This window comes from Mus caroli, unplaced genomic scaffold, assembly GCF_978045245.1.
Source record: "Mus caroli unplaced genomic scaffold, Mus_caroli_1 scaffold_15, whole genome shotgun sequence".
Lineage (NCBI taxonomy): Eukaryota > Metazoa > Chordata > Mammalia > Rodentia > Muridae > Mus > Mus caroli.
This window is the reverse complement of record NW_028227270.1, coordinates 76468026-76489811: the sequence shown is the minus strand read 5'-3', so window position 1 is coordinate 76489811 and position 21786 is coordinate 76468026. Positions and strand designations below refer to the sequence as shown.

Below are 21786 nucleotides of genomic sequence, written 5' to 3'. Positions count from 1 at the left end.
CAAGGAGACCTTGTCTCCAAACAACAACAGCAAAACAAAAAGTAGATACATGGGCCCTAAACTCCACGGCCTGACGGGGAAAAAAACTGTAATGGATGGAACTTTGACCCAGGGAGTAATTGTGCTAAGGTTTCTTCCTGGCTTCCTCCTTGCTCTGCACTGAGCTGTTGACGTCGGGGGACAATAGACACTCACTCTGTCACAATGGTTCCCTAAACACTCCTGTGAATGTGCTTACTGCAGGACACAGTGACTCTTTAGATGTAAGAATTTAAGACACCAAGTTTACATCTGCTGCGCAAAAAAAGCAAGCAGAACAGACAGAGTTAACCCACAGCACGAGGGTAAACAGCTTCTCCCTCAGAGAGAAAACAGCCAGGCTTGGGTAGGCCAAATTGCTCCTGTGATTACCGCGTTACTGCCACACAAACCCCCAGCCTCCCACCGAGCCAGCTTTTCCGAGGTGAGCCCTGCCCTATGCTATCCCAGTTGTCAACTACCCCTGTCATTGCTGAGCTCGTGCTGAGCTGCTACTCGGTTTGACAGACAATAACAATAACAACAAAAACAACAACAAAAAAACCCTGCCTGGTAAATTATTGTTTTTATACACAAAGCAGAAGAGTTTGGTAGACGCTTTCCACAAGCCACAGACATGTTCTCCAGTCTTACCCCATTAGATCCAAGTGTACCCTCAGGGCATGGGAGGCTTCTCCAGGCCACTGCGGTCTTACACAAACATCGTGATTAGTACCATGCTTGTTCCTATTAGCGTCAGCAAAGAAGAATGAGAATGGCGGGGGAAACCCACAGAGTCCCAAGCAGAGAAATTAAAGTCGATATTTTTTTTTAATTGATAGATAATTGTACATCTATAAGGGATTTTATCCATATGATGCTACATGACATTATACATTGGATAATGATTAACTTAGGGCATCATCTCAAACATTTATCACTGAGTTGGGTTTTTTTTTTTTTTCTATTTAAAACAGAGTGACATCGTTGCAGTGGTGATGCACATCTTTAATCCCAGAACATGGGAGACAGAGGCAGGTAGAGCTCTGAATTCGAGGCCAGCCTGGTCTACAGAGCCCATCCAGGACAGCTAGTGCTGAATATACTAAGAAACCCTGTCTCCAAACAAACAAACAAACAAACAAACAAGGGCAGGAGAGATGGCTCAGCAGTTAAGAACACTGACTGCTTTTCCAAAGGTCCTGAGTTCAAGTCCCAGCAACCACATGTGGCTCACAACCACCTGTAATGAGATCTGACGCCCTCTTCTGGAGTGTTATATAACCTAGGCTGATTCTCCTGCCTCTGTACCGCCTCCCTCTCTCCCCACCCCACCCCGCCATGACTGAGTACACTCAGTTTTACTACATGAAGAGAAATTTAGAAAGCACAAGTAAGGGGGAAAGGTAATAAAACATTACAAGGACAATCCAGAAATTCATTTTTAACTCTACATGATTTATTTCAAAGTTGACAAGACACAATTCCCAATGATGACCTCCAAGTTCACAAACATAAGGGAGAATAAATGCATCAGGAAAAGTTTGTCAGCATGAGCCTACTTACTGAGAGCAACTGAATCCGATATGAGACCCCACTCAAGCTTCGCCATGGAAATCTATACAGCTGTAAAGAAAAATGAAATTTGCAAGTTAATGGATGGGAACTGGAAAATATTATACCGAATGAGATAACCCAGATGCAGAAAGACAAGTGCCATGTCTTCTCTTTTATTTGTGGGTCCTAAATGCAAAGCTTTAGATTTGAGTGTATAACCTGTAGTAACCATAGAAGCCCATTATGCAGAAAAGGGCTGGGCAGGGGTGGAGCTCTAGAGCAGGGCCAGGGCAGGGTAACTGTGGAGAGGGGAAATGGAAAGTGGAAGAAAGACCTAACTGGGTGGCTAATACAGAGGGAGAGGGAGAGAGGAGGAAAATAACACAAAGAGTGTTTGGGAAAGCCATAGGGAAACATATGATTTCATAAAATTACTTTAATATGTATATATATATATATATGTATATATATATATATATGAGATAGACAGGCAAATAGACAGAAAGCAGATAGATAGATAAATAGATAGATAGATACATACATACATACATACATACATAGGTACATAGATATATAGATACATACATAGATACATGGATAGATGGATGGGTAGATAGAGAGAAACATAGATACATAGATAAGATAGATAGATAGATAGATAGATAGATAGATAGATAGATAGATAGATAGATAGATAGGCAGAGTCTTAATGTAGTTACCCAACACAGCAGGATAATTATCCCTGACCCCCAGGAGCCACAGACTAACAAAAACCCCAGTGTAAGGCCAATGATATCTCCCTTCATAAAATAAGTCTGTTTTGCAGCAGACAATATCAGAGAGATCTGCAACCTGTCAAAATGCAGAGAATAAGTGTGGAATGCCCAACCCCCAAATGGGACATTTATACCTCAACCATGACACCAAAGGCTCATGAACATCAAGTACTAGGAGACCAGAAGACTGGTTGTAAGAGCCCGGAGCCTCTGTTCTGGCTGTGTGCGAGCATCTTCTGGACCACAAGCCATGCTAGTCCTAGAAACACTGCATGAGACCTACAGAGACCACACCAATGGACATACCAACATGGATGGAGGAAAATTCCACGAGCCCTCATCCCTAGAGGACACTCGAGAGGGAACTAGTTTTTGTTGTTTGTTTTTTCCCTTTTCCCCTACTTAGAAACACACACACACACTCCCGCACAAACATATGCTCCTAGTCCTAAGAGGTCAGTCGAAAACTCATGCAAATAAAGGCAACACCAATTGAATTCAGTAAGGGTGAGTATGTACTAAAAATAAATATAGAAGATGAGATCATGAATTTGAGGGGTGGGGGACATGGAGTAGTTAGAGTGGAGAAGGGGGGGGTAAGAAATATGAAAGCACAATGTGGTTCTTACAAAACCCTCTTATAAAAGAAGAACTAGGGTTCCTGTCTCCTCTCCAATGGCTTCTACCCTGTGACATGGGTCCCTGCAGAGTAATCACAAGGACATTCCAAATCCATACTCATGCCAAGTAGCTGCTAGTGATGAGATAATTAAAAGGATAATGACCATGGCATCAGGCTCATTAAGTTCTTTGGTATTAACAAGGGGTCCTCACCCTCATAAAGAATGAGGGCCATTACTCTAGTCTGTGTTGGATGCCTAAGACTTTATTACATTTCGTCTGTTTGTATTTAGTGTGTGTGTGTGTGTGTGTGTGTGTGTGTGGGAGAGAGAGAGAGAGAGAGAGATGGGAATTGAACTGTGGTCATCAGGTTTGGCAGCAGGTCCCTTTACTCTCTGAGCCATCTTGCAGCCTGACCCCTGAGACTTTAGTGTCTAATTTATCTCCCATCTTGGCCCATCCCACCTCAGAGGATGTGGTCCCCCGAGCTTTCACGCTTTCACTGTTGGGATGGCTTTGAACGCCTCACTTTTCATTTCAAAGCTGGTGTTGTAGGATTTGTGTGAATGCGCTGGAGTCCCAGATACACCTCTGGATGCAGGGTATCTACTCATCTACAATAGCTTCCAGTCCAGGAAAACGTCCCAAGTGGAACATGGCAGCACAGGCTTGTAACACCGGTTCTTAGGGGGCGGGAATGCCACAAGTCTGAAGATATCCTGGGTTAACAATAAGTACCAAGGCTTCCCTTGGCTCCATAGTAAGACCCTAGCTCATAAAAGAAAAGAGAAGAGGACTGTCAAGATGGTTTAGTTCAGAAAGGCACTTATTGTCCGAAATGACCCCTTGAGTTCAGTCTTTTGGACCCACTTGGTGGAAAGACAGAACCAACATCGACAAGGTATCCTCTGACTTCTATACTCTATCCAGCCATGCAGACAACACACGCACACACACATGCATATATATACACACACACACACATTAAATAAATAAATGCAATTTTAAATTTAAAACAAAATTTTTTATTTTATTTTATTTTATTTTATTTTATTTTATTTTATTTATTTATTTAGAGACAGGGTTTCTCTGTGTAGCCCTGGCTGTCCTGGAACTCACTGTGTAGACCTGGCTGGCCTTCTAACTCAGAAATCTGCCTGCCTTTGCCTCCCAAGTGCTGGGGATTAAACGCGTGTGCCACCACGCCCAGCCACAAATTTTTAAATGTACATTTTTTCCCTTTAAAAAATTTAATGGAGCCGGGCGTGGTGGCGCACGCCTTTAATCCCAGCACTCGGGAGGCAGAGGCAGGCGGATTTCTGAGTTCGAGGCCAGCCTGGTCTACAGAGTGAGTTCCAGGACAGCCAGGGCTATACAGAAAAACCCTGTCTCGAAAAACCAAAAAAAAAATTTAATGGAACATTAACTTTTTTAGGTTTATGTATTTTATTTTATATGTACGGCTGTTTTGTCTACATGCATGTGTGTGCACCCTATGTATGCCTGCTGCCCACAGACATCAGAAGAAGGCAATGGGTCCTCTGGATCTGGAGTTACAGAGCTATTGTGTGGATGCTGGGAACCAAAGCAGGGTCCTCGGCAGGAGCAACAAGTGCCCTTTGTTGAGGAGACATCCTTCCAGCCTATCTTTTAACTTTTTAAAGTAGAAAACAGGAAAAAAAAATATAAGGACAAAGAAATCCAGCAAACCTTTCAAGTCCAGCTTCGGGTGTTCAAGGAGAAGCATAATCAGAGGGCTCAGGGTATGTGCAGTCAGATGTCAAGGTCCAGGAGGGGTCACCGTCCCTGTAACCCAACATTTATCTAGGTCTCAAGTCATATTGTACCGTTTTCTGTACTGTACCAACAAGTTGTTAGATATGAAATCTCTTTCTGGAAGACACATTCCTCCGTGGGGGAAATTTTCATGGCAGGGGGATGGGAGTGGGAGTGGGGACAGGGGTGGGGGGGGTCCATTGTTTCAAAAGACTGATAGATTGAAAGACACAAGAGTCTCTTTAGAATATTTTCATTTCTCTAATAAAATTTATAAAATATTTTTAAAAGAAACTTTCTATTGAATGCTCCTTCCTGCAGCTCTTTGGTTTGGTTTGGTTTGGTTTTGCTCACTGTGTAGCCCTGGCTGGCCTGGAACTCCAGGCCAGTTTCCTTTGCCTTCCGAATGCTGAGATTAAAGGTGTGCGTGCGCCACCATTCCAAGCAGGTGAAACTCTTTTCATCTTTTTAATTTTTATTACATTTATGTGTGTGTGTGTGTGTGTGTGTGTGTGTGTATGTGTTTGTGTGCTCAAAAAGGACATGAGTCCTATCAGCAGAACCCAGCTAAAGGTGTAAACAAAGAACTGAGTCCTCAAAGCTGTCCTGTAACCAACACACACACATACACACACACACTGCCATGTATTTGCTCAACACAACATATAGACATAAACTAAACAAATAAATACACATCTTTAAAAGTGGGTATCCTGGCTGGGTAAATGGTGGTGCTTGCCTTAAGCCCAGGACTTAGGACACAGAGGCAGGCAGATCTCTGTGAGCTCAAGGCCAGCCTGGTCTACGGAGTGAGTTCCAGAATGAGACTTTATCTCAAAAATAAATAAATAAATAAATACAAACAAACAAAATGCATATTGTGCTTTCTACTGGTTTTATTCACAGGCAACGAACAGACCCAGCCAAACTTATATTTTAATCTCAGCTCACTTCTCTGAACCTTAGTTTCCTGGTCTCTAAAATGGGAATCATATTTCCCATACAGAAACTACTCCACATGGGCTTGGTGAAGGGCTGGGCCAGTAGGTGGCCAGAACTATGGTCTATCGTTTCTTTTTATCTATCAGCACTCCTATGATTAAAGCCCACAGAGGAATTCCACCAGAGCAGAGCAGTGGAGGGAAATGATTAAGGGTACTTCTTGTAGAAATGCTAAGTTAAGGTCAGGTCCAGGCTTCTTCTCTAAGCCAATTAAAGTAATCAAGACAGGACTGTGGTGAGTATTATGGTCTGTGAGAAGGAAGTCATATTTTGATTAAAATGGCTTGGGTTCAAAATAAAATTTTTAGTGAACTAAGAGCTAGAGTAACCTGGGTCATCTTAGCACAGCCCCTTTCTCTTACACACACACACACACACACACACACACACACACACACGGCTTTCAAGCATCCTTGAAGTCAATAAAATTGTGACCCTGATACATTCAGAAAAATGCCCTAGAGCAGCCAAGAGTGGAAATAAACATGACAGAACAATAAATTGGGATCTCCTTCCCTCTCCTTCTACCTCCCACATGCTTGGACTTTGCAAAGGGGTAAAAAATGCAGTCTAACCAGAGGCTGTGGCGAAATCAGGGCCTGCTCCCAGACACCAGCAAACACACACACACACACACCTCCCCCAGGTGACTCTGGGCCCTAGCATCCAGGGGGCACTGGATAAACAGGAGCTGAGACAGATGGAATGAGCAGATGTCTGCAGCCCCACGCCTAGCCTGCAAGGGACAGACGAGCGTGAGTGGGCGGCCCAGAGACGAACAGACCCCCCATTTTTCTACCTACTCCCCAGATCCCACGAGTGGCAACGGTGAAGGTAGGAGGAACTGCTCCTTCCTGTCTTTGATGACACCCTCCTCCCACCTTTGATGGCACTTGCCTCTGTTCCAACCCTTCCCTGCCCTGTGACTTTTTGGGTTTGGATGAGAAATACCCCCCTCCTTCGCCCTCCCACTCCCACCTCACCCCCACCCCCGCCGGGGCTCTCATGTTTAATACTTGGTCCTGCTCGCTGATGATGGGACTTTTTTGAAAGGTGGTCAGACTCTGAGGAAGTCAAACCTTAGTGGAGGGGGTGATCCCTGGGGACATGCATTTGGACATCATCCCTGGTCCTCAGTTCTTCCCTGCTGTCTGTTTCGATTCTACCAGGAGGCACAAAACCTCCCTACCATACGTTCCCACCATCACAATGTTCTACTCAAACACATGGGACCAAATGACCATGGACTGAACCTTTGGCAGGGCCGGACCCTTCAGCAAAAGGCTGCTTTGTCAGGTATTCAAGTCACAACATTGAGAAGTAATTAGCACAAAGACCTTCAAATCTAGAAAAATATTAGAGCCAAAGCAGGCTTAAGTTTACACACAACAGATAAGAAATCTGAAAAGCCTTTAAAAAAAAATAGAGTCACATTTAGGTATATGAGCCATCTTGCCAGATCTAACCCTATCTCTCCTCCACCACTCCACCTCTGAGTGTGTCTTTGTCTCTGTCTCTCTGTCTCTGTCTCTCTGTGTGGTCTCTCTCTCTCTCTCTCTCATTGGTACTAGAAATTCAACCTAGGATCTAACACATGTTCAGAAAACGCTCCATCACTCAACTACATCTTCAGCCACAAATACATATATATTTTTCAATTTGCAACCAGTGTCTCAATAAGTTTCTAAGCAGATCTTAACTAGTGATCCTCCTGCCTCACCCTCCTGGAGGAGCTGGTGTCGAAGGTCTGTGCCACCAGGCCCAGCAAAGCTTTTCAATGACCTAACCAACCTCAATTACGAGTTCACTGAAGAACCAGATTCCAGGTCTCTGCCTTCCTAGACTGAATCTATCCTTTTCACTACGTGGCCAAAGACTATTCATCCAACTTCACCCTAAACACCATGTGCCAGGATTGGAGGGAACATCCGAAACTGCAATTCTTCTGGGGTTACAATAAAATATCTCTGAACTTTCCAAAAGAAAAGAAAGTGACTCTGAGAGATGCCTGTTCATTGACTTCAAATATCAGCACCTATGATGGTCAAGTTGGGTACCAGGTACCGGAGAAGAAGTGAATGATCTTGGAGATGCTCCTCAATTAAACTCTATTCCATCAAAATGGATAAACGGAGAAGGGACTCAGACCATAAGTGAACAGGGAATAAACACAGATAACCAGGAGACGCAATTAAATATTTAGATTGTACATTGACCAGGGGTTAAGTGGATTAGTGGAGTGATGACTTGGGCGGAGTTATGTGATTTCCATGTTTAGACAGAGTGGATTAGGTTGTCCCGCATGTATTTCACATGGCCAAGTCGAAACTGCTGCTGTCAGCACTTTCATTTCTAGGGGTGCCTTTCTATCACAGGGCAGAAAGAATAGGACCTTGGGGTGTCACTCATCTTTATGACAGCCTGGTGAGTCAGATAGCCAGCCCTGTAATTCTCGGAGCTCTGATGAGGAAACAGATGCGGGGCAGGGAGGGGAAGGTCAAGAACCACTGTAACCCAGTCCTGGCTCCCCTTCTCCTCCAGTCAAAGTGACTCCCTGGAGCACTTGGGCAATCCAAGCAGGCGCCAGCATGGTGAGCCATTGTCCCAGAACCCTTTTGATCTCCTCTCCAAGGCAGAGCAATTGGGAGTTACCTGGTCATTATTTCCCTCAAATGCATGTCTCAGATTCTCTCTAGAGCATGCGTTTTCCCTAAGGGCAGGGACCAGCTTCAGCTGGGACTTCAGCAGGGACCCAGCATCATAGCCAGGGAAGACGGAGCTGGAGAGAAGGATGGTTGAACCGGTAACCAGATGTGGTTCCAACTGCCCGTGGACTTCCTGCCCTGCCTACTGACCTCCCCTTAGGAAGCTTCTGGAACAAGTCTTTGCAAGGGGAGTGATTCATGTAGAAGCTCCTGAGATCATCTGCTTGACAGCATCCTCAGGAACCAAGCGGGGCATTCACTGGGTCCCGTGAGACAGGCCTGGACACCGGGATCTTTGCTTTGCTGGGAGGATGATCCCACTGTCATGGTTCTGTGGGACTCCCACGGATGATACTTTGAGAGAATAATGAAAGCCACAAGCTTGCTTGCAGCTCCAAACCTGGTCTTGCTGTCATTCTTCTCCCAACTATGACACTCAGTTGTTATCCAGTGCATAAGGAAGCTAAAAAAAAATTTTTTTCTTGTTTTTTTTGTTTTTGTTTTTGTTTTTTGTTTTTTGTTTTTTTCCGAGACAGGGTTTCTCTATATAGCTCTGGCTGTCCTGGAACTCACTCTGTAGACCAGGCTGGCCTCGAACTCAGAAATCCACCTGCCTCTGCCTCCCAAGCACTGGGATTAAAGGTGTGCGCCACCACTGCCCGGCCTGTTTTGTTTTTTTAAACCATTTTCTCAACATGTTTCATCTTTAGAGTGACACTGAGTATTTTGTCCGTCTTCTAGGCCAAGTTATAGGTAGGAGCTGAGTTCCACAGCAGTTCTAAAAGTGACATACAGCCATTGTGGAGATGTGTGACACACAGCCATTGTGGAGGTGTGTAAAGAACTTGTTTTAGGGGTGTTGGAGAGAGGGCTCAGTGGCTAGGAGCACTAGCTACTCTCTCAGAGGACCGAGGACCCAGGTTCAATTGCCAGCACCCACATGGCAGCTCACAAGTGTCTGTAATCCAGTTCCAGGGCATTTGTCACCTTCACACAGACAAACATGTAGGCAAAATACCAATGCACATGAAATAAAATAAAATAAAATAAAATAAAAGCTCTTTTTAATTCCTGGTTCTGCTAAGGTTGAATAACTTGATTCAGTCTTTGCATTGCATAGATAATTTTTTTTTACTCATCAAGTAAACATATATGAACCAATAAATTAAATTCTACTCTATAGTAACAAATCAAACAGAGTAGAATGGCCTAATGAAATATTCCTATTGTTTGTTTTTCTTTTTAAAAATATTTATTTTTAGCCGGGCGTGGTGGCGCACGCCTTTAATCCCAGCACTCGGGAGGCAGAGGCAGGCGGATTTCTGAGTTCGAGGCCAGCCTGGTCTACCAAAGTGAGATCCAGGACAGCCAAGGCTACACAGAGAAACCCTGCCTCGAAAAACCAAAAAAAAAAATATTTATTTTTATTTTATGTATATTGGTGTTTTGATTACATGTATGTCTATGTAATGGTGTTGGATCCCCTGGAACAACAGTTACAAACAGTTGTGAGCTGTCATGTGGGGGCTGGGAACTGGAACCTGGGTCCTCTGGAAGAGTAACCAGTGCTCTTAACCACTGAGATATCTCTCCAGCCCCTTTGTTTTTCTGAGGTGAAGCCTCACTCTCTAGCCCAAGCTGGCCTCAGGCTCTTTCTGTCTAGGCCTCCCTCCCCCAGTGCTAGGATGGTGGGCAGGAGCTGTTGAATCTGACTTTGCTGTTGCTGTTTTCTGACAGGGTCTCAGTAGCTCAGGCTGATCTTGAATTCCAAATGTAGCTGAGACTCGAGCTCCTAATCCTCCCTCTAAGTCCTCAACTCAACAGGCTTGGCGCACAATGCCCCGCTCTAATGCAATGAGTGGCTCTCAACCTTACTAGTACTGCGGCCTTAATACGGTTCCTCATGTTGTGGTGACAATCAACCACAAAGTGATTTTTGTTGCTACTTCATAACTGTAATTTTGCTACTGTTGTGAATTGTTTGGTTTTTTGTTTGTTTGTTTGTTTGTTTTGTTTTGTTTTGTTTCGAGACAGGGTTTCTCTGTGTAGCCCTGGCTGTCCTGGCACTCACTTTGTAGACCAGGCTGGCCTCGAACTCAGAAATCCACCTGCCTCTGCCTCCCCAGTGCTGGGATTAAAGGCGTGCGCCACCACGCCCGGCTTACTGTTGTGAATTGTAACGTAAATATCTGTGTTTCCTGATGGTCTTAAGAGACCCCTGTGAAAGAGCCTTTTGACACACACACACAAACACACACACACACAGGCACACACGCACACGCATACGCACACACCCAGGTTGAGAACTGCTCTAATGCACCCATTGAGAAACAGGAGACAAATTGAGATATTAGATAATCTATCTATCAATCTAAAGGTCTGTCTCTCAGCCTTGCACAGAGAACTGTTTTAAAAGTCTCTCATGTCTATAGTCCTAGCACTTGGAAGGATGCGGGAAGAACAGAAGTCCAGGTCATCCTCACAGTAAGTCCAAAGCTTGGCAGGAGTACATGAAACCCTGTCTCAAAACCAAACAGACACCTGGGCATGGTGTCACACGCCTTTAACCTAGTGTTCTTGAGGCAGAGGTAGGTAAGACCTCTATGAGTTCAAAGCCAACTGGGTCTACACAGAAAGACCATGTCTGGAAAAGGAAACAAAAAATTTTAGTTAAATGTAAGAACAAACAAACAAAAGGTATATCCCATGTCTCTGCTTTGTTTGTTTCCTTGCAGGATGTTTTGTGGGGCAAAGGGTTAGATGAATACAAAATAAATACGAAATGAGCGGCAGGTTCCTACTTGGTGGTGCAGTTTTAGAATGTTGGAGAACCTTTAGGAAGTGGGGGCCTAGCTGGAAGACTTTCCTTGGGGACCCAGGGCCTTATGGCTTATAACCCACCTCCAACTACGGTCTAGCTCTCTGCTTCCTTGCCCATTGAGATGTGAGGACCTGTAAGTGCCTTGTGTGATGGTCTTGTAGCATGAATTTCAACATACCATACAAACCCTGCTGTGGTGGAGCGTAATCTCCCAAATCATGAGGGAAAATAAATCCCCCCTTATGTTGTTCCCTTCAGTCACAGCACCAACAAAGCAGCTAACACAGGGGATGGGTAGGGTGTGATTTTATAGGCCATGGTGGCTTCACTTCTGACTCCATGCCACGGTGCTAGGGTGGCAGACGTGTTCTGTCCCACCTTGGTAATGTTCCGGCGTTTCTGAGTGCAGTTAAGTCGTCTCTTATCTTCTTCTGCCACAATAACTTGGTCTTTTTAGATAAAGTGAGAGACCACACCTCTCCTGGCAAAGAACACACTGTTCGCATCTAACCAGAAGTTAGACAGAGGCAAATATTGCGGAATGGTTGCCAGGTGTGCGCAAATAGGCTCCTGACCTTTATCCGCACTCCTGCTGCGTGAGGTCATCAGCGTCCTACTCCAAATCACATTAGATGGGGACCCTGGACCATCTGTCCCCCCACTTTCCCTGCAGAGCCTGCCTAGTCACCTGCACTTCCTCAGAGAGATGGGTTCCTGAAGCGCTAAGCGGTTTGTCTTGGTAAAAATCTTCAGAATAAATGTGTCCATTACGGCTTCCCTTGTGTGCTCTTTGTTCGATAAATGATGACCTAACACAGAGCCTGGAAGTTCTAAGGGGAATCTCAATACTTGAAAGACTGGCTTATATATGGCCATCTCCCTGAGACCACAAAAGAAACAGACCAAAATGACTTTCGCCTTCACTGGCAATGTGAGCGTGATACTTAAGGTGTGGGGGAGGTTCTGAAACAGTTAAAATATTCCTTGAAAATACAAACTTGCAGACTGAATTCATTATTGTGGGGTCCCTTACTTTCAAAAGCAGAAAAAAATATTTTCGACTCCCTGGGTTATGTGCTTTATACACAGGCCTGACATCTGTTCTCTAAACACAAAAGGAAGTGTGCTTTCAACTCCCAACACAGATAAAATATGAGAAGAGAGCCAGGGTATGTCTTCCTAGGCTGGGGACAGGCTAAGTGACAAGGATTTGCATGACTTAAGCTTCTACTAAGCTGACCTATGCAAAATCCAGGCGCAATCAAATCATCCCTCTTAGCTCCACAAGGTTGAAATGAGAAACAGAGCAGTCACCTTGGGCCTGAAGCCGGTGGGCTCACCTGAAAACTCCACCTTACACAACTGTCCAGCCAAGCCCGCTGAATGTTACGTCTTCTTATTTCCACCCTAGTGGAGTCAGAAAGAAGTGATCAGTAGACATTAGAGCCAAGGCACTGTGTGCAGGGTTCACCTGAGACTTCATGGGGCAGACACATATTACAGATTGTACAGAACAATTGGTAAATACAGGTATTTAGGGCAAATTGATGCATTTGTTATTGTTTCTCTTTTTCCTGTCCCTTGTCTTCTGCTGGACTGGACCTTACACATGCCCGGTACATGCTATGCCTAAGACGAATATTCCAGTCCACATATTGTTTTTTAAAGTTCAATACTAGCTCAGGCATGACGTCCATAAGCCCAGCCCTCAAGAAGCTAAACCCAGAAGACTGATGGGTGCTCTAGGCCAGTCTAGGATGCATAATGAACCTCAGACCAATATGATGTACATAGTGAATTCTGGCCTCAAGATGTCAAAACTAGGGCCAGCAAGATGGTTTGATCAATACAGGCACTTGCCACACAAGCCTGATGACCTGAGTTTAAACCTCAGAACCTATACAAAAGGAGCGTGAACCAGCTCCCTCCATGGTGGTCCTCTGACCTCCATATGTGTGCTACGGCATGGGTGTGCCCCACACATAGCATGCACACATATACATACTAATTATATTTATAACTAGTTGAGACAGAATTTCTCTGTGGAACAAAAGCCCTGGATGTCCAGGAACTCCCTCTGAAGTCTGAACTGGTCTTGAACTCACAGAGATCAGCCTGCCTCTGTCTCAGCCAGCCAAGTGCTGGAGTCAAAGGTGTGCATCACCACACTGGTCTATATTTATAATTTTTAAATTACATTTTATTTGTTTATTTGGAGGGTGGGTACACAGGGAAAAAATATTGCTGTCATTTTGAGGCTAGCCTGAGCTTCACGGTGAGTTCCAGGTTAGCCAAGACCTGGAAATGCAAAATGGCTCAATGAGTATTGATGCTTGCACACAGATCCGATCCTACAATGTAGCAATGGAGAACCGGCTTCCCGAGAAGTGTCCATTGGATCTCCAAAGGCTCACATATTCACACCCGTGCTAAATAAATACATAAACAAACATGTTTATAAAGCAAAGTAAATAAAGAATTAAATAAACTCATCTTCCTTCGGGGTAGGGAAGAGGAGATACAAGGGAACACAGCTCAAGGCCTGTGGAAGAACAGAGTAAGATGATACATTTGTCTCAGAATACCTCCCTGCAACTTCGTGTACTAACTAAAAACTTAATTTAGACAGGTAAAAGAGAACCGGGCGTGGAGGTCCACGCCTTTAATCCCAGCACTCGGGGAGGCAGAGGCAGGCAGATTTCTGAGTTCGAGGCCAGCCTGGTCTACAAAGTGAGTTCCAGGACAGCCAGGGCTATACAGAGAAACCCTGTCTTGAAATGCCCCCCCCCCAAAAAAAAAAAAAAACCAAAAAATAAAAGATAGGATCTCACTAACTCAGGCCAAGCTGACCTTTTATAAAATATATCATATATTATATATTGTATATATCACATGTATGATATATACAATATATAATATATGATATATATGCGCCAGAGTTTCATTTAACCCAGGCTGGTCTCAAACTCTCTGTGTAGCCAAAGAGAGTTAACTGTAATGATAAATTTCTGACCCTTCTCCCTCTACCTTAACTTCTCAAGTGCTAAGATGGCAGCAGGGTGCCACCATCCCTGACTGAATATGATGCTATATTTCTAACAAGCACCTGAAGATCAAACTTGCGCTAGGAAAGCCTAAGCAAATTGAAGTATTATGGAAAGGCCCACGACAGACAACTGTGAGTGTGAGTGTGAGTGTGTGTGTGTGGGGGGGGTGGTATGGTGTGTGTGTGTCTGAGAGAGAGAGACAGAGACAGACAGACAGAGACACACAGAGAGAGAGAGAGATTAGGGACTGAATCCATCCATGCCTGGCATATGGTAGTCAAGTTCTCTATATACCTCTAGTCCAATAACTGTTATTGGTCAAATTACCCACCCTAGGAGATGGCTTCCAAGAAGTCAAATTCAATTTGATTTAGAGAAATTAAATAAAGGAGATTCCCACACCCATGTGTTGCAGAGCAAATTCGAGCTCATTTCTTGTGACACATGCTTGCCCACTAGTAATTTAGAGCTTTAACACAGATGTTGCCCATCAAAATAAATTCGTCATCCAGAGCCAGACTCTGTGTGTGGTACCCATAGACTCTCCATGACATCACTGCATCTCACAGATAGGGCCTCCATCACCTCAGCCCAAAGACCACAGGAGACAGACAGCTCTTCAGTTGTTACAGTAAGCTTTATTTTTAGAGTGAATGATCACATTCTAAAAATCTTCTAGAACTCTTTTATAATTGTCTTACAATTTTTTTTTTCTTCTCTAGGCTGAAGTCCTAGATAAATAATCTTTTACCACAACACCAGGCTCTCCCGGTCTGTTATATGGTAGATACCATGCTTGGCTTGGCTCTTCACTTCAACAGCATAGAATATTGTATTTGTCTTCTTTGTTGTTGTTGTTGTTGTCGTCGTCCTCATATTGTTTTGAGACTGGGACTCCTCATGTTGCCCAGGCTACCCTCCTGGGTTCAAGTGGTCTATCCTTGTGCTTCTGCATCCTGAGAAGCTAGGACTGTAGGTACATGCTATTGCACCCACCTGGTCATGTTGTAGCCCAGGAAATTGCTTTTCGAAGAGTCTGTTTCTACTCAGTGGTTAACCTGAGAGTTTAACTCAGGCTATTTGGACTGCAGTTGATCTGTAGTTGTTACTAATAGTCTATATAACCTTTTAGACTTCTCCCAGCTCCACAAATAGTCCTCAACATTGCCTCCCCACTTTTATGTCACCTCCCCTAATACCATATATGTAATATTTAATAACATAAGATATAAGATATATGGTATGTGGTATATGATATATACACATGCATGCATATATATATATATATATATATATATATATATATATATATAAAACAAAAAAGAGAAAAGGGTTGGAGAGATGGTTCAACAATTAAGAGCATTGGCTGTTCTTCAGAGCATCCAGATCTGATTTCCAGCACACCCACATGGCAGTCTACAACCAACTGTAACTCCAGTTCCCAGAGATCCTGTTCCCTCTTCCGGCCTCCTTGGGTACCATGCATGCACATGGCTCACAGACACACAGACAGTGAAAGCACCATACACATAATAAAATAAAACTAAAAAACAGACTGCCTGAACATCCAACCAGTTCTAAAATCCAAATCTAGAAAAACACAAACAACAACCAACCACTAAAGGATGAGTAGACTGTTCTGAGAGACCAGGGTTGTAGCTCAGATGCTGAGTGCTTGCCTGGCCTGCAGGATGACCTGAGTGCCATGCAGAGGACCAGTGGCACAATCTGAGGTGTGAGGTTGCACAGTGCAGTCCCAGCACCTGGGAACCAAAGCAGAAGCATCAGAGGTTCACGTTCATCCTTGGCTAATTAATGATTTCCAAGCCACAAAGCACAAAGCTGAACTATGCTGGTTGGGTGCTTATTGTTGGTTTGTATTGCTTTGTTTTCATCAACCAGGTACAGCCTAGGCTCATCTAGGAAGAGGGCATCTCAAATGGGAAAATGCCACCATCAGGTTGGCATGTAGGCAAATCTATCATGCATTTCCTTGATGAATGATAAACCTGGAAGGGTCCAGTCCACTGTGGGCAGTACCACCCTGGGCTTGTGGTCCTAAGTTGAATAATTAAGCAGGTTGGGGTTTGAAGTGATGAGTGATTGACAAGGCTCGCTGGTCATTTACAAGACCCAGGTTCCAATGCCCTCTGACCTCTGCAGGCACTAAGCACACATGCAGTGCACACATATATATGCAGGCAAAACATTAACACAAAAAGTGAAAATAAATTTCAAAAAGTATGTGTGTGTGTATATATATATATAAAAACAGGCTGAATAAGCCATGGGAAGCAAGCCAATAAACAGCATTTCTTTTTCTTTTCTTTTTGTTTTTTGGGTTTTTTTTTGTTGTTGTTGTTTGTTTTTTTTTTGAGACAGGGTTTCTCTGTGTAGCCCTGGCTGTCCTGGAACTCACTCTGTAGACCAGGCTGGCTTCGAACTCAGAAATCCACTTGCCTCTGCCTCTGCCTCTGCCTCTGCCTCTGCCTCTGCCTCTGCCTCTGCCTCTGCCTCTGCCTCTGCCTCTGCCTCTGCCTCTGCCTCTGCCTCTGCCTCTGCCTCTGCCTCTGCCTCTGCCTCTGCCTCTGCCTCTGCCTCTGCCTCTGCCTCTGCCTCTGCCTCTGCCTCTGCCCCTGCCTCTGCCTCCCAAGTGCTGGAATTAAAGGCGTGTGCCACCACCATGCTCATAAACAGCATTTCTATATGGCTTCCCTGATGGCCTCTGCTTCAATTCCTGCCTCCTGGTTCCAACTTTGAGTTAACTTCCTGCCCTGACTTTCTTTCCTTCATGGTGGCTAACTGTAAGCTAATACAAACCCTTTCCTCCCCACGTTACTTTTGGTCATGGTGTTTATCACTGCAGTAAAAAGCTTATTAGGACAGGGACCTAACTCAACAGAAGAGTAAAAATATTGCATTGAACTTTATATATCAGGGCCTTAATTCATCCTTCATTTGTTTAAAATCAGTCTTTCTTTTCACTTTTTCTTTCTACCCTTTTTGTTTGTTTCCTGGTTTTGTGATGTGTTAAAACTGAGTCTGTTGATGTAGCTGAGGCTTCCGTAGATCAGGAATCCTCCTGTCTCGGTCTCAGTCCTGGGATGCACCCATCCAGGAATTCACAGAATTTCCTTCATTCCTAAGACAGATGGCTTCATTAGATCCACTCAGACAGGATCATTACCATCTCCCAAAGCCTTTGGTTTGGAGTCATATCTTCTAAGACACACTGAAGTGTCCTTGGCATGAAAGGTCACCCAGTCAACAGGCAGATAATGAAGATGCATAGATAACCCCCAAATGCCCAGATTCAAATGAGACTGCAGTTTCCAAACTCTGACATGTAGGGCAAGCGACTCTCTTTCTGCAAGTCTCAATGTACTAACTGTAAAGTCTTGGCAGAGGCCACTGATTATGAGACTATTTGAAAATCAGGAGGGGCTGGGCGTGGTGGCACAGGCCTTTAGTCCCAGCACTCAGGAGGCAGAGGAAGTGGATTTCTGAGTTCGAGGCCAGCCTGGTCTACAAAGTGAGCCCAGGACAGCCAGGGCTATACAGAGAAACCCTGTCTCAAAAAACAAAAAAAGAAAAAAAAAAAAAAAAAGAAAAAAGAAAAAAAGAAAAAGAAAAGAAAATCAGGAGGGAGGGATCCCCTCTGAAAAGAGCCTAGCCCCAAATTCTAGTCAATAAAGGAGAGGAGAGGCCCCTCTAAGAGGTCAAGAATCCATCTTTATCTTTATTGTTCTCCATGCCCTATCTCTTCTGAGTGATAGGATGGGGATTTGAATCATAATGATATTTTAAAATCTCTCTTTCCCTCCACTAGCAATCTCATCTCTGGCAAACTTGAAGGTCCTTTCGATTTCTACTTGCATGGAAAACCAACTAAAAACAGTCCTTTCAAAATCTTATCTCCCTCAGTGAATACTTCCAATACAGTAAGCTGGGCCAAATGTGGCTTTAACTAGAGTTTTGTGATTCTTCTGAAATGGCGTGTGGGGCTGGGTCTTGATCACATTAGATCTTATCTACACGACCTCTCCTTGGTTGAAGCAGTGCATGCAGTTTACCCACAACCACGTGTGTCATCTTCCCACAGGTCAGGGCCACTTCATCAGTCCTAACACTCAACTTCTTCACTACAGTTATTCAAATCCTATGATAATTACATTTTCTTTTGTTCTAACTCAGAGTTAACTAGGTTTTAAAAAGCTGCTTTCCAAATCAGAGTTCAAGTTCGGGTCAAAATGGTTCCTCTACCTCAACCCCTCCACCCCCTTTACCATCCTTGCATCAGCCTCTGAGGCCTCTCAGCAAACATGGAGCTAGGCACGGAGTTGAACAATTGAGTGAAAAGGGCCATGGACAATTGTCCCAGCAGGTCCTGAGTCACTAAATCAAGAGTGCTAGGACACAGGCCATCTGCTTTGTATCTTGACACCACAGGGTGTTTTGTTTAGTCATTTCTCTTCGTTCCCTCCAACCTCCTCAACACCAGCTTATTTATAGCCATTCAGTAATACCCCTTAGCTAGGGAATTTCAATGCAGTTGAAATGGATGACAAAAATTAATCAATTATTCATTGCTTTAGGAAACTATATATCTATGGATAAGGGAAGAGCATCTCGTAGGTTAAAACAGAACTCTCAGGTGTTCTGTTAGATACATCCCTATAGACACTGCCTTGACGGCCAGCTCCACACTCCTGAAATGGCATGGATGATCTTCGAAGCCACCCCATCCTTACTGACTGTTCAGTAACCTTTTGATGCCGTATTCGTCCCAGTGTAATCCACCAATCAGATCATCAGCATCCACACCATCCAGAAACTTGGGAGACATGAGGAATTCGGAACTGCTCTCCAGACCTACTAAGTCAGCAGTGTCCTTTATCCAATGCAAATGATGTTTGTTTGAAAACTACCCTGGGGTAGCAAGGCTCTAGACTGTTCATCCTCACCTAAAGAGGTCACTACACCTGTGGTACTAGTCACAGCTCTCCAGATGACCAGAAGCAAGAGGGTGCATATGTAATGGGGGGGGGGTGGAGAGAGGACTCGGCATCTAAAGGTACTTGCTGCATGCGGGTATGGTAACCTGAGTTTAATCCCTTCGACCCACATACGAATGAAATGACAGAACTGACTATCCAAGTTCTCATTCAACCGCAACACCTTCCAGCACACCATGTTGTTTAAAAAACACCGTATAAGAGCTGGAGAGATGACTCACTGGTTGGGAGCACTCTAGAGAACCTATGTTCAATTTCTAGCACTCACATGATAGCTCACAACGGCAGGCACTTGTATCCAGGCACCAAGAGACAAAGAATTTTTGAGGTTTTTGAGGGCTAGGAATATAGTTCAGTGGTAGAGTACTTTGCCTACCATGCACAGGCCCCTAAAAAAAGAACACTCTTGCCAGGCAGTGGTGGCACACACCTTTAATCCCAGCACTCAAGAAGCAGAGGCAGGTGGATCTCTGTGAGTTCAAGACCAGCCTGGTCTATGGAATGAGTTCCAGGATAGCCAAAGAACACAGAGAAACCCAGTCTTGAAAAACAAAAGCAAAACAAAACAAAATAAAAAAGTACTCCATTTGGAGAACCATTGTGAGGATTAATTAAATCCATTCTGACTTTCTGGACAATCTTAGACATTGTGGACTCAAGCCAGATATGGTGTTACCTGCCTAAAATCCCAGGAATTGAGAGGCAGAGGCAGAAAGATCAAGGGTTCAAGGACAGCCTGGGTTATATAGTGAGCTTGAGGCTATGAAGGGTTACAGGAGACTCTTGCCTCCAAAAAAGAGGAGGTGGGGGTTAAGAAGATAGCTCAGGAGGCAGAGTTTGGACATAAGGACTTGAGTTTGAATTCCCAGAACCAACATAAAGCTGGGTACAAAAGCCCAGCTTCCATGGTGAGATGGCAGGCTGAGAGGAGAGAGAGAATCCTGACTTCAGACGCTCTAGCCTGACCCGGCAGGTGAAGCCTTAAACAACAGAGAGACCTTGTGTTAAAGGTAGAAGAGAAGGAGCTGAGGGATATGTTTGGGGGTGTTGATAGTGTAGAGTGCTACAATGGGTGTGGTGTAGATATCAAAACATCAAGGGGGGGGAGGGGGCTCGAGAAAGATGGATGACTAGGTGAAGACTAGGTGTTTTGGTTTGGTTTGATTTGATTTTTGGTTTTTCAAGATAGGGTTTCTCTGTGTAGTCCTGGCTGTCCTGGAACTCACTTTGTAGACCAGGCTGGCCTCGAACTCAGAAATCCACCTGCCTCTGCCTCCTGAGTGCTGGGATTAAAGGCATACGCCACCACACCCGGCATGAGACTAGGTTTTTTTTTTTTTTTTAAGGCAATGAAATTCGTCTGTATAAAACTACAGTTTGTGGAGTGCCAAGGCTAAGAGACGAAACACTACCGGGACTGGTCGGATGAGGCACCTAAAGATTGTCTACCGCAGATTCAGACATGGATTCCGTGAGGGAACAACACCGAAACCGAAGAAGGCAGCTGTTGCAGCATCCAGTTCATCTTAAGGATTTCAATTAGTCATAAAATAAATGTTCTGGTTTCAAAAAAAAAAACAAAAAATAAAAAACTGCAGTTTGGTATGTGGGATAGTTTTGCAAAAACTCAGAAAAATAACATCCTAAAGTAAACTAGAGGCATAGTCACAACTTCTTGCAATAATGCAAGGTGTTGGATAAAAAGAAAATGGGGAAGGGATGACAGAAAGCTGTAAGATTATCATAATTTTCCCATAAACCTCACCAGAAGCTGCTCTAGAAATTGCTTTTTAAACTAACATTTTAATGGAGAGAAATTTTAAAACTCCATTCCATGGGAGCTGGAGAGAGAGTTTATTGGTTAAAGGCTCCCAGCACCCACACCATAATCTCTAGCTCCAGGTCCAAGGGATGCAACAACCTCTTCTGGCCTCCTTGAGCACCAGGCACTCATGTGGTGCACAGACAGACATGCAGACAAAGCACCCATACACACAAAACAAAATTATTTTAAAAAATAACTTTTAAACAACTCTAAACCAGCCATGGAGGCGGACACCTTCAGTGCCAACACTTTGGAGGCAGAAGTATCCGTATCTCTGTGAATTTGAGGCCAGCTTGGTCACACACAAAGAAACCCCGTCTCAAAAAACCAAAACTGAATAAACAAACAAACAAACAAACAATGTTTTTTAAGTTAAAATATATACATACACACACACACACACATATATATATATATATATATATATATATATATATATAGCCAGCAAAGAATTTATTAGAGAAAGATTGTGTTCTTGGCAAGCCTGGGGCCCTGAGTTCAAACCTTAGCACCAGCAATCAATAGGTTATTTTTCTAATAACAGGTTTCAAATTCCCAGGGGAACAAACAGATGAAAACTGACCTTCCAGGTCTGAGTTGAATTCCACTGCTGTTTTGTAGCT

At 44.0% G+C, this 21786-nt stretch overlaps 1 protein-coding gene across 1 annotated transcript in view; it reads left to right on the top strand.

Annotated features, from left to right (window-relative positions):
* Positions 1–20921, top strand: part of LOC147001014 (large ribosomal subunit protein L37-2-like) — a 57678-nt gene extending 36757 nt beyond the window's left edge. The window contains exon 3 of the mRNA XM_085830848.1: positions 20715–20921. Within this exon, the coding sequence (XP_085686974.1) occupies positions 20715–20868 (154 nt within the window). The 3' untranslated portion in view covers positions 20869–20921. The remainder of the gene's footprint in view (positions 1–20714) is intronic.
* The last annotated feature ends 865 nt before the right edge of the window (positions 20922–21786 follow it).